Source organism: Pelmatolapia mariae, linkage group LG16_19 (assembly GCF_036321145.2).
Source record: "Pelmatolapia mariae isolate MD_Pm_ZW linkage group LG16_19, Pm_UMD_F_2, whole genome shotgun sequence".
Lineage (NCBI taxonomy): Eukaryota > Metazoa > Chordata > Actinopteri > Cichliformes > Cichlidae > Pelmatolapia > Pelmatolapia mariae.
The window spans coordinates 42,022,746-42,036,859 of record NC_086241.1 but is presented as its reverse complement, the minus strand read 5'-3'; the positions used below and the strand labels follow the sequence as shown (position 1 = coordinate 42,036,859).

The following is a 14,114-nucleotide window of genomic DNA, read 5'->3' as shown; positions in this document are numbered from 1 at the left end:
AAGGAAAATAGCAAAATAGGGAGGAAAGGGAAGGAAGGAAGGAAGTCGGGAAGAGACAAAAAAGAGGAAAGAGGATAGGTAGGAAAGACGGGGAAAAGAACAAGGGGGGGAATGAAGAAAATCAAGAGGGGGTGGAAGGAGAGATAAAAAGGGAAAGAGGGTAACCTAGAAAGGAAGGCCGAATGGTGTGAGAAGGAAATAAGGAATAAAATCAAGGAAGGAAAGAAGGAAAATAGGAGAAGATAGAAAGGAAAGGAAAAGAAGGAAGAGAACGGAATGGAATGGAAGAAAGAGGGAAAGTTTATCTTCACTTCCTCCCCCTCCTCCCCTGTGTCCTTCTGTTGCTTCTTTTGTCTTTTGACTGCTGGTCACCCCATTTAACATGGGACAGATAGCATCAGCCTGACAGATATTGGGTTCCCTGGCAGCTCCATTGTTGGGGGGTGAGGAGGGGTGAGGGGGGGACGGGTTAGTTCTTGCGTTACAGTGGGACTCGTTTAACTCGCAGCCCTCTTTTAGGAAACGAACAAATTGCCGCTGAAAGTCCGCCTTTGTTGTTATGGTGGGCTGATCCGAGAGCAGCCGAGGCTCAAACACCAAACAGCCTGCAGAGAACAGCAGCGCTTGGATCAGACCACGACACACCGAGACACCGAGCGTCTGCTGCTCCACAAACTTTCACTTTTTTTAAAATTAGTTTTTTGATCAGACATGGTTTTTTTTTCAAGGCCAGTGTCTTTCAGGTGTCTTTTCGGTTTTCCTATTTGTGATGTTTTGAAGGCCCATGCTGATATTCTGAGGCATGTATTTACCAGTAACCTGCTGTTCTTTTTAACATTTTCCAGCAAGTTTACAAGATTTTTTTAATGATTTAGAGGATTATGGGCTATTAAAAATCTCCACTGACATATTTATTTGGACAATTTTGTTTTTCAATCAAAAAACAAAATTGCCAGGAAGATGCTCACGAAATAAGATTTGGAGTGTTATTTTACACTAAAAAGCCTGCTACTGCATCCCAAACATATTTTTGAATAACACTCACCGATAACATGCAGTTAAATGTTCAAAGATTTCTGGCTTTGAAGAAGCTGTGAATCAAACTTTCGAGTGTTATGGGACTAAAAAACTCAAACCTCAAACCTTGATTTGAGTTAAAGAGGTTCACACTGGTTTCTTTAAGGTAGTACGGTGCACTTGGTTTTAAGTGTTCTAATCTGCTTCCAAAAGTTCCAGGGTGTTGGTCACATATACACTCACTCTCTATATCACCCCCCTCCCATTGGATTTATTTATTTATTTTATTGTATTTTTCAGAAATGTCATAACTTGGTACAAAAGAGCTCCTGAAATGGATTTTAGAGCACAAAAACTTTTTTTCTGTAGTCACCAAGAACACCCAGTTACTTTATTAGTATATCTAACTTGGTGCCTAATATACAAGCTTTTGTGGGGCTAAAAGAAACTGAATCCAGTTTTGAAGTGATTTGAGTTTCAGAGACTGATGTTTGGACCTTAACTATTTCCTAACGTAAGATATCTGCCATGTTTCTATATAATTAACATGGAGCAGAACATTTGAAACCTTGATTTGAGATTTAATGACCCACATTTTACAGAGAACTCCTTAGTATTTAGTTGTTGAGCAGACCTGTGGTGTGGGTTTTAAAAGTCCTGATCTGTGATAACTCGAGTTATTTATTTCACAAAGTAGCAAACTCACTTTTTCCAATCTAAGCTCTTAAGATTTCTATAAATCAGCCTTTAGAGAGAACAGTGGGAAAATAAAAATCTCAAATAAAACAATCATGTGGGTGCTTTTTTATTTTTTAGATATATCCTTGGAGATCAGAATTATAGTGTTTTAGATTGTAGTCATCACAGTGATTCTGTTTTCTATTTGCTAATTTGGTTCCAGACCATCACTTGTCTGTGAGTGTGGATTTACAACATTGTTCTGCATTGTGTTGTTCTACACCACCATAAAATAATAATGAAATGTTGGTCCAGGATCGACATTGCAACTGACCAATCATACTGTTGTGATGTCATAGCTATTTTGTATGGAAAAAATACATTTATTTGTATAAAACGTTTTTCTGGAACAAATGGTGGCCACTTAAAGTGTTTTCTTTATTATTTTATGCAATAAAATGAATGTGTCGAGTTAGGTTTGTTGGCAGCCAAATTTAGATCATACATGTTGGTTTTCTAATGATCTTTTTAAGCATTAGCTAGCTTCTTGGCTATTGATTCACTGACCAGCTGCAATGGTGATCAGCATTATTATGATGATGCAGGAATAACACCAATACAGCTATATCAGATTATGCAAGAAATCTGGGCTTTTAAAGCCTGATGGGGTTTTTTTTTTTTTTTTGGGGGGGGGGGGGGGGGGGGGGGGGTTGCCAAGCTTCGTGTTTTTCTATTTAACGCCAAACTACCAAGATACTCTGAATATTATTCCTACTTTTCAGACTGTAAAAATCTCCTAACCACCAGATCTTGTTTCTCAAAATATTTCCCATTTTCGTTTATGCTAAAGCTAAATCTTACAATTAAATCCTGGATTATGAGATCACATGTTTTATCCTTACTGGTACAAATTAATGTTGTTATTTTTGCTATTTTTAAGACACCAACTGGGAATGTTCATTTATCCTTTAAATCTCTAATATAGTGCTAAAGAATAAAATATTTAGTTGTCCTCGTGGACTTTACTGCCCCTCAGACTCCACACTGAAATGACTCTTTCTGTTTTTTAATCAGATGTTTTGATGACAACAGGCCGACACTGTTCAGTGCCTTAACTGCCTTCCATTTCAGTGCCAAAGGAATTAGAGTTTTAAAAACCTACATTTCAAAGTGTTTAGATTTTGTGGCATTTTATCACTGACAATGAGATTCTCGTTAAATGGTCCAATCTGTTTAGTCAAATTCAAACATTTAGGGCTTTCTTCATATGTTATCCTCTTGTTGGTGATGGAAAACTCTGAATTGATGCCCAGATGTAATGTAAATCGTTGTCACAAATTAAACCAAATTCAGAGTAGTGTGTGTGACAGTAATTATTTTTTACTGCAATTTTCTTTCAGAAGCTTTATTCTTCTCATAAAAACATGTAAGCTATACCTGTTGACTAAATGTTCCCAGAACTTCACATAATTCAGATTTTTCTGATTAGAAGAAGAGCTACTGTGTAACAAACCTTCTCCATTAAAGGACTGATTTGCGGTTTGGAGGCCAGACTGACTGATTGTCCAATAATCACATTTTTTTTTAAATTTCCATTCATTCTATTTTCTTTTCCTCTTCTTCTCAAGGCAAAAAATCCATCAAAAGTCATTATTGTGCCTTTAAAATGCCATGCTGAACACTTTAAAGTGAGTATTTTCTGATCTGAAGAAATAAGTAAATGAATGTCTCCTATAACTTAAATCAAAATCATTATCAAGACATAAAAAAATAAGTTGATAAATAAATAGAAAACCCAGGAGCCCGTCTGGGTGAAATGTGTTCACCAGGCAGCCGAAACAAGCATGCATAAGGCCTCTGACAGAGCAGCAAAACACCGGCTATTGATCCACAAAATAAACCCTGAAGCTGTAGAATGAAAGATCACACTTGATCCACTGAGCACTAAAGCAGCAGCAGCAAACAGCACAAACAGCCGAAGGTTTTCAGCGACTCCAAACGACGGATCTGTGCGCGATAAAAAGGCGGAGGAGATCCTGAGCCATCTGCACTCAGACTGAAGCCAGCAGCCGCTGCGGCGATGCACAGAAAAAATAAATAATTATGAAATAAAAGCAGAAAGACACAACTATCAGCGTCATTCTTTTGTTCCACTTTCTGCTGCTTTGATTGCAGGTTCAACACAAACACTAAACGTCTGCTACGCGTGGGTCGCACTTGCTTCCTGTGGAAGCTGCAGGCAGTCTGAAGGTTTGACCTTTGACCTCCTGCTTCAGTTACTGCAGGTGCAGCACTGAAATATTTCATGATCCAAAATCTCTTAATGGGACATGAATTTTGTTTAAAAAGCAAAAACATTCAATAATAATAATGAACTCTGTTTTGTGTCTTTTGGGATTTTTGTTTTTTTGTTTTTTGGGATAATTTCCACTGAAAGAAATGAAGAGATTTTAAGATGGTTGCTATTTTAACACATATTAAGAAAGGTACAAAAAAAGGATGGAGGTTTAACCTTTGACCTGTGGGCTGCAGACAGGCATGAGGGCAATAGTCCTTATTCTGTCATTATCATTATTTGAAATAATTGTACTACCTGTTGTTGTTGTTGTTGTGAGGTTTCTTTATAAGTTTGTTTTAACTAAATAAGATAAATATCACATTTTTCTCACACTGACTCTATGAGAAACTCAGTGTTTGCTTTGCAGGCTTATTGTATGAGCAGAACACGCTCACATCTGCATGGATTATGAATTATCTTTCCACCAAACGACAGGGAAGACGGGAAACAACATTCTGCAACAACACCAAGACCTGTTGTTTCTGAGACAAAAAATTGGAGCTTTAAGATGGATGGAGGAGACCTATAGACCTACTATACTTCACTATAGGACAAATCACGTGATGGCGTTTATCCAAAACCGAGCAGAGACTCATTCAGGTTAGAACGTGTTGTCAGGTGAGGAAGGACGATCCTCACATCGAAACAGTTTTTTTTTGTTTTGTTTTGTTTTTTTGTTTGTTTGTTTTCCTTCAATTGAGCAAACATTATTCGAATTTAGCAACAACACTGCAAGAAAACGGGCTTCAGAAAGCATGAGGCACCAACTAAAATGGACTCTAGAGAATTTAAACTCCTGAAAGTGGAGAAAGAAAAAATGTATATGTGTGTGTAGCCTGTGCTGAAATGTTAAAACACAAAGAAGAAGCTGGAAGGCCTGCAGCGCCTCAGACAGAGAGGCTCAGTTTACGGCTTTACGCCACAAATCTGCAGAAAAAAATGTGAGGTGGTGATTGTGCACCACCATAGAGAGAGAGCGAGAGAGAGAGGAGGAAAAGCTGCAGGCCGCAGATCAAAATCACACCAGCTGCAACAACAAACATCCACGCGATCACAGCGACATCTGAACACACTGAGAGTCTTTAGGCGCTGCTCATAAGCGCTGAGGAGGAGGACGCAAACACCATCTCTGCATCCAGATCTCACTTTTCCTTTTCAGGGCTGAAAGTAGAATTCTGATTTCAGGCTGAGTTCGGGCCACGACAACTGCACAAAAAGCGATCAGAGCACCTCAAAGAAGACACTGAAGCTGATCGTGGCAGCAGAAAGCACAACACAAACGCACACGCTCAGCTTTGAATCAGACTTCCTGAAGGAAACACACAAACACCCCCCCAAAAAAGCGTAAGAACAAAACAGAAAGTGGCACATAAGCTGCAGCCACACAGAATTAAACGCAGAGCATCAGGTAACAAAGAGAGAAAATCTCCAAATGTGAGACTTCACGACCAGCACGTGCATCCCTGCTGAATTTAATTCATGTTTCTTCTCCACAGAAGCGCAAAAATACTGAAAACCGATATGTGAACCTGTTTACTGAAGAACCGAATTAACAGAATCTAAAATGTAAGATTTTATGTGTGTGTGTGTGTGTGTGTGTGTGTGTGTGTGTGTGTGTGTGTGTGTGTGTGTGTGTGTGTGTGTGTGTGTGTGTGTTTGGAGAGATTTAAAAACCAAACCAAGCGAGCTGCGACCTATACATGAAAAATACATGTGGATCTCAGACATGTCTGCATAGTACAAATATGACACCACAAAAATAAATAAATAACTTCACACAACATGAAATAGTTCCAAATTTAAGAAGTAAATTTTCAACATTGTTTAAGTTTCAACTGTAAAATAGCACCAAGAAGGCGCAAACCCGGCCACCAGCATCTGAAATACTCAAAATCTAAACCACAGTAGCGCCAAGGAGGAAAAGAAAGAAAGTCTCCTGACGGTGGAAATATCAAAAATAGTAGGGGAAAAAACGCGCCATCACCATTTGACCCCTGACCAAGAAAAAAATGCACAAATCTCTAAATTTAAGAAAAAAAAATCATCTTTTTCTGATTCTTAAAAAGAAAAAAAATCAGATGAGGCAGAATGATTAAAAAACAGAGAAGAAGAGTCATCTCACCATCAAAGTCATCACCTGTTAACACATAAAAAGCCACAGACAGAAGAAAACACTGCACAGCGCCAAAGAAAGAACACCAGTGACCACAATTAGCCTGCAAAAGCTGACTCTTGTTTAGGAAAGATGTCAAATCTGAAAATGTAAAGGGGAAAATATCCAGAAAGTTTCTGCTCTGGGGCTTAAATAAACAAACAGAACTGATCAAAGTGAGCAAGAAAAGCCGCATTTAAAACACTGAAACGCATCAGTGACACAGCGCTCAAATCTGCTCTCACATCCTGACTTTTCTTTGGGAAAAAGCCTGAAAAAACTGGAGCTCCTTACAACTAGTGTACGGTGGTTTGAGCTGTGAGCAGTTTAAACCAAACAAACATATGATGATAAAACAGTGCAAACATGACATTTTTGGGGAGGGGGGGTGGAGGGGGGCTGCACACAAACCCAGAGGCCACAGCCTCCAGCGCCTCAGATTTCACTGCTCAGAAGGAGAAAATGTCACAACCTGAAACACAAAAAGACCCTCACACAGTCAGTCAGGCTTCAGCAGCCTTAACGCGATCTCCGGTTGCATCATTTGACAGTTTTTTCACCGAGACGCGCATAAATCTGCACACGTAAAAGCTGTAACGCACAGGTTGATTTTTTGTTTGTTTGTTTTAATCCCAGACGTGTGCGTAAACAAGAACAACTAAAACTCCAGGAAAACATAAACGGAAAACACTTGTGTGGATGAGGTGGGTTATCTACCATAGCCCACAAATGAATCAAATGATGTTTGCTCTCCATAAAACCATAATTCAGAATCTGATTAAGAAAATCCAAAATTTAAGTTAAAATCTAGAAAAAAAAAGGTGGTTTTGCTGTTAAAAAAAAATATATGAACAATAATAATCCTAAATTGATTTTTGTGCTTTTCAGTGAAATCAGTGAAAACACGGACGGCAGGAATAAAAAAAAGACAAAAGGATTTTCATTAGTTATGAATGTAACCTATTCTTTTATTTTTATTTTTTATGATTATTTTTTTTCTTTTTTTGTTCTTTTTTTAAACTTTTGTAAGCGACAAACACGGGAATAAGAATAAGACCACAATAGTATCACAACCATGAAAATTTTTTTAGAGACGACAATTAAAGGACAATCATTCCAAGTAGTATTAGATAATGAGGCATTTTTTTTCTTGTCAAACAAAGGGGTTTTTACATCGTTCCTCCTTTTATAGAAAAACAGAAAAGCAAAAGCCCACATTCAACTTACAAATAGACATTTCTCTCTCGCTCGCTTTTTTTACTAATAATACAAAAAGTAAATAAAAGGAAAAGAAGCGTGAACGTCCGTTTTTATCGGCGATCACGTTTACAGTCAAAGAAAGCACATCACAGGTTGCACTGCGGAAAATATCCATCAGCAAAACGAGAAATTTGTGCTCAATATTCAGCCTTAAAATCTGAATTTTCTATAGCACGAGCAGTTAAATTCAAAGAGTTTTAAAAAACAGGCAACATGAGGCAAAAAAATCTCTCCAGCAGCACTAACAATCCTTCGCTGATGACACTGAAAAAAATCGGCGCCACCAAACTCCATTTACGTTTCAGCTAATTTAAAAAGACTGCAACAAAAGCAATATGAATCTCGTTTAAATGGATATTTTCTGCAGTGAGGGAGGCATCATTCACTCCGTCATCCACACCTTCTCCCATTCATTCATTCACTCATTTAGTCCTTAATTCTTTCCACATTAGGCCTGTAGTATTATGCAGCTGAATACTGACTCTAAAATTCCTAAAAAACCGATTCTTTGGTCTATAGAAAGTACATTAGCAGTTTTCAACTGGGAAATTAAACGAGTGGAGAAACAGTCTCGGGACTTTAAACTGCGGGAGGCAGAGTCGCTAGAAACAAAAAATAAAAAAAATATATAAAAAATGTGTTTCAATTTTGTAAAATAAAATCACTCTCCGCCGCTTTTCTTCAACCCCGCATGATACCTATAATACTGCAAAAATGCGGGCAAAACAGGCTATCAGAGATATTATTATTATTTTACCTTTTTAAATTTTAAAATTAGACGAAACTATTTTAAATACACATTCTATGAAAGTAATACCTCCTCCAATAATAATAACAGAAAAAAATCAGCCTGCAGCTCTCCTCACGCTCTCTGGTTTTTGTTTTTTGTGTTTTTGTTCGTTTTGTGTTTTTTTTTTTTATCTCAGATCACATTGCACGTCGCTGACTGACAGTACTATACAGAGACAAACCCCGGACACTTATAGGAACAGACGTTATGTACACAAAAATTAAAACTGCTGGAGAAGATGGAGCAGAAGAAGAAGCAATAATAATAATAATAATAATAATAACAACAATTAAGATAATAATAATAATAATAATAAAAAATACCTGGAAACTTCAGGGCTGCTTTCTGTTAGTTTCTCAGTGCTGCTCTTTTTTGTTTTGCAGTTTTAAGCCTCTTCTCTTTTTTCTATAGTAGGTAGTTTATAATAATTTTGTCATTTTTTTGTACAATGTAAATGTTCAGTGTAAAATGTTCAACTTACAGTTCCAGTCACTTAAAGATTCTCACTCCTTCAGGGCAGAATGAGGGGATGGATGCATGGATGGAGAGGTGAGGTGGGATAAAGTGGAGGGGTGAGGCTGGGGTGAGGGTTTGGGGTGTTAGTGTATAAGCGGGTTGGAGGTTGAACTCTGGTTCTGATGCGTAAAATAGTCAGACAACCCCCCGGAAAGTCCCGAGGAGAAGGCCGGCAGAGAGCCGGACAGAGCTGGCCTAAGAGAGTCACAGGGCAGCGAGGAGGAGGACGGAGCCTGCGGGGAATTGGAGGCCGAAGCCCGGGCGGCCTGCAAGGTGCCGCCGCTGCCGCCGGACTGCGTGGTCATGGACGGGTGTGGGACATGAGGGAAAAAGTAACTAGTCTGTCCGGCCAGTAGATTCACCGAGCAGGGGTTCAGGGAGTAAGTGGCCCCGGAGCAAGGCACGGAGAGGCCGCAGGGTACCGCCGAGGCCGCCAGGGCCGCCGCTGTCAGGTGGTGCGTCGCGTAGGGGAGATCCCCCCCGACCAGCCGGTCCATGCTGAGCCCGTTGGAGGATGGGAACGACGAGTGGTTGTTGCTCATGTTCTGGGTGAGCATGGTGCTGTAGGACATGGGATGACCCGGGTATCCCGAGGAGGTCCCGTTGTAGCCGAGGGCGCCGCCTGCCCGCGGGTGGTGTAGAGAGAGGAAGGGGGACATGGGCCAGTACAAGGAGCCGGCTCGGTCCATGAAGGTCAGCCCAGAGGTCAGCCGAGCACCCCGCTTGAAAGCCAGCTTGGCTCGGGACGTGGTGGACCTCCGTCGGAGTTTCCCGGTAGTGCCGCCGATGAAAACGTCGTCGCTGCTAGGGTCCAGCATCCAGTAGTTCCCCTTGCCCGGGTCGTCGTAGTGCCGCGGCACCTTGACGAAGCATTTATTGAGGCTGAGATTGTGTCGGATGGAATTCTGCCAGCCCTGTTTGTTCTCCCGGTAGTACGGGAAGTTTTTCATGATGAATTCGTAAATGCCGTTCAGAGTGAGCCGCTTCTCCGGACTCTGTCTGATGGCCATCATTATCAAAGCGTTATAACTAAAAGGAGGTTTTTCATACTTGCCGCTTTTCTTCTCTCCGTCCTTCCCTCCAGCGCCGCCGTCTCCGTCCTTTGCGTCCTTTTTCTCTTCCTGCTTCTCCTTCTCGTCCGGGCAGCTCTCCTGTCTCGAGGAGTCACTTTTAGGGTCCGCCTTAACGTCCGGCTGCGCGGCGGGGAGAGGAGCTTTCTGCTCGGCTTCGTCCGCGGCGCCGGGCCGGTGGTGGTGGTTCTGGTGGTGGTGGTGAAGGTGGTTTTGGTGGTGATGCTGGTTCTGGTGATTGTTGTTGTCGCTTTGCACGGCCTCGGGCACCAAACTGTTTATACTAAACGACGATTTAGGAATCATTTTCACCTCTTTGCGCTCTCCCATATCCAACATCACCGGGCAATAAGGGGGGAAAATGGCAACGACCAAAAGCGACGATCACAGCTGGGTTTCAATCTGTCCTGTCTCTGCCTGCGAACCAGGACGGGAAGGAAGGAAGGGGGGATAGATAGGAAGAAAGAAAGTATAGCCCAACAAACTATTTCATGTTCGGTTTGGGGAGAAAAAAGGAAACACACACACACAACACACATGTACACACACATCGATAGGAGACAGATAGCTGCAATTAATTAGGGAGCCACAGCCACTAAAGCAAGTAAAAAAACATTGGTTGGACCTTTCCAGTCCTCAGCCAACCAGGGGAACATTAGTATTAAATATTAAGGCGTCCTCTGCGCTTTCAGCCAATCATGACGCACAGAGAAACACACACATCCACCAATGCCTTGCACGCTGCAAAAAATGCCCACCTTCCCGATACATTTCATGGTTTCTGTCTTAACGAATCGAAATTTGATCAAAATGAACATCGAACTGCGACAGCAACTAGTCTGTTTTTATGGTTTCCAAAGCGAATCGTTTGCTTCAAAATTTTCGTTGGATGTTAGACTATTCTTCTTCAAACTCGTGCTCCCTGTCCTTGTATTAATCTCATCTGCGAAATCATACCCTTGAACTGTAAACGGATTAAACTCGAATATAAAAAAATGAGATTTTTAAAACCCACTCGTCTATTCACCGGACATTTTTTATAGAGAAAATGAAACTTTACAGCCTTTTACGCCGCCAAATCGGACACTTTTTGCAGCGTAGAAAACACACTCACCCTTATCAACACTCGTGTGCCTTCCCCTCATCCCTCCCCTCTCACACTCTCTCCCCCACCTAAACCAAAAAACCATAGCTGGAAAACACACACCGTGCATGCGTAAACCCAAATCCCCGCCGCTCCTCATATTTACACTCCTCCGATTCAAATATTTGCCCCTTCGGCGTCTCCAAAACTGTTTACATCCCGGGAAAATAAACAGAGGAGCGGGGATCCGGAGGGCACGCGGACACGGTCAGGACAGGCTGAGGTGATTTATGTGTCAGATCGCAGCAGACTGCGCTGCGCAGAAAGGCTGCGGGGCTGCTTCTCCAAAAGCCGCTTCTCCGTGCGTAAAATGTGTGCCGGGCATAAACATGGTGTCATTTCAATCTGCCACTTTAAGGAAGGTTTCAGTAGTCACTTACTTTCCTCCCAGCGGAGGAGAATTTAACAACAGCACGAAGTGAACCGGAGGCAGGAAGAGACTCGGAGTGTGGGAAAGGGTGGAGAGCCGAGGGCCGCCGAGAGCTAGAACCAAGCTGCCTTCACAGATTTATTTTTTATTTTTCTTTTAAACCGCCATCGATACCTAAGAAAAATGTGAAATCATTTAACATAACATTTCAAATAGATTTATGTAATTTTTTTCCTTCGAAAAAACAAAACAAAATAAAATAAGATACGTTGCAATTATACGCATATACTGTGACTGGTACGGCACCCCTGCTCCTTCATTTACTGCTGCTCTAACGGCACTGAGGGATGTACGCAAAGAAGTCCACAATATCTGCCTTATCTGCCTCCGCTTTAACGTTCATAAAATTAAAGACGGGGACGCTGTTAATGGGTTGATGTGTTTGCATTTATAACTAATTTGGTTGCCAGCCCGCCAAGAAATGATTGCGAAAAGGAAATGAAAAAAGTTTAAAGTGTCACAGTGGAGAGGAAATTAGTGAATAGATACCGCTGTTGTTCTTACATTGTTAAATGTTTACATTATTATCGTATGTTAATAGTAAACCGCTAAGACCACATATTGCTTTACAGATACTACACGAATTGGGCTGTGTAGTAATATTTACGCACTTTGTTATTGTTGCTGTTGTTTGAATAAAGTCAAATATTGTTTCTGGTCTCACTGGAGTTCATTTAATTCATGCATAAACTGCAACTACTGCTAAGTGTTCCCACAACAACTACACGACTATCCACTCAAATACGCCTGTAGTACTTCCAGCAGTATGCAGCTGCTTCAGCCCCTGAAACTACACAACTACCTCTTGTTAGTAGCACTGCTGATTTTTTTTATTGATTCACTGTCATTATTGACGAAATGAGTACAGCTACACCGCTGTTATTAGCACAGTAATAGTAATATTTCCATGCAGATATCACAAGTATTGTTGCTACTACAATGAAGTTTTCTCTCCATATGAGCGCAAAAAATAAATATATTATGTTCCCCCTCAACAACACCCTCACGTGTTGTCTGGAACAGATAATTACAAAAGGGAAAAAAAACTGTTAAGTCTACAAAATAAAAGCTTTTCAGAATGTCATTCCACCTTAAATAGTTTAATGGGAGACACACTCAGCCAAATCTGTCAGTCTGTAAAGTGCACAACAGTTGATTTAACACGTTTAAGGTGGTATGAGGATCTTGATGTCAGTGTGTGCGAGGGGAAGACAACCGAAATTTTAAGCGCCCCCCCCCCCCCCCCCCCCCCCCTCATTTTTTTGACATCATTGGAGCATCGTGTTGTCCAAAACGAAACCACATAAAACTCAGCAGCAACGCAGCTAACTGAACATTTTCCCCTATTTTTTATTTTGAATCATGTGGAAATCTGCCAACAACGCTGAGGAGGAAAAAAAACGCACTCACAGTTTTCATCCAAAGTGGAGACTTTTCGGCAGAAATGTGACTCAGCTTGCTGACACACAGAAAACCTACAATTTAAGAGGAGAAAGCTCATTTATTAACAAAGAGCGACTTTTAAGAGAGTCGAGCTGGATTAAATACACCTGACGTAATTCTTTGTGTAGTTCTAATAAAAAAGGAACCAGCTGCTCGGACACGCTCCGCTGTTTTTACGCACGAAACACTGAATTGTCACGGAAGCGTTTGCGCTTCTCAGACAACCACAAATATGAATTTATTTTCTGTGAAAAAGGTGAAGCAGTCTGTCAGTGATGGGCGCTCATCACTGAAGCAAGGCAGGGGAAGACTTGCAGCAAAGTGAGCGGGTTTATTTCGGGCTGGAAGGTTTTTAACGCACAAAGAAGAAACTGAGCACTGAACACATTCTCAGAAACTACAAATCTGAATAAACTCCATCAGTTTGTCAGAATCTCCATTTTTTGTTTTTAATTATTTTGTTATATAAACCATTAAGATTCATCACCGGTCATGTTATTATTATGGTATTTCCCGTCTGTGAAGCTTTATATTTTGTTTTTGTTTTATCTGTTTTGCTAAAAATAAATTATTTTTAAATTCGAATTTAATTTTTTATATGAACATTTCATATATGTATGATTTAATGCCATATTATTATTATTGACTAGTCTTTTACAATAAACAGAACCAAAAGGAACAATTTGCTGGATGAAAACGTTCATGGAAAGGTTCTGTAATTTTTTATTTATTTATTTTCTTCATTTGGATCTTTCATTCACTTCCCATAGTTTTTATAATACAGGATAGATTCAGCTTCATGCAATGCATTTTTTTCTTCAAATAATAATAACAATGATGAGATGATTCAGGGTGTTGGTCAAGTGCAAGCAGGTGCCAAAAAACTGATACTCATTCTTCCCACTATTTTTATTCGTGCGTAAAAACGTGCGCATAAAGGAAATGTATTTAGAGGGACATTCTTTTCTCCATTATGCTTTTATTTTGACAGCGTAATCTAACTTGGTGCTGTTTGTTTATGAGCTTGTCTGTTAACTGAACATACTGGCTGTTTGCTCAGAGAAACTGAGGATGTGAGCGGGCTGTTCGGCTCAGCTTGCATGTTTTCTGCAGCGCTTCCGTGTTGCCGCTGTGTTTCCTTGTTGTGTCTGTATGTGTTGAGGTAAATTCCTGATTGTGTCTGTCGGGCTGTGAGACTCTGCAGCATCCAAACAGACCTGAGGAGGAGGAGGAGGGGAAGGTTGTGGAGGAGGAGGAGCCGCAGAGAAAACCCTCC

The 14,114-nt window shown here is 40.7% G+C and overlaps 1 protein-coding gene across 1 annotated transcript in view; it reads right to left on the bottom strand.

The window, feature by feature from the left end:
• foxg1a (forkhead box G1a) overlaps window positions 1–10,395 on the bottom strand; it is a 35,312-nt gene extending 24,917 nt beyond the window's left edge. Inside the window, exon 1 of the mRNA XM_063498608.1 lies at window positions 8,559–10,395. Coding sequence (XP_063354678.1) covers window positions 8,835–10,160 — 1,326 coding nt within the window. The 5' untranslated portion in view covers window positions 10,161–10,395 and the 3' untranslated portion in view covers window positions 8,559–8,834. The remainder of the gene's footprint in view (window positions 1–8,558) is intronic.
• Between the last annotated feature and the right edge of the window lie 3,719 nt (window positions 10,396–14,114).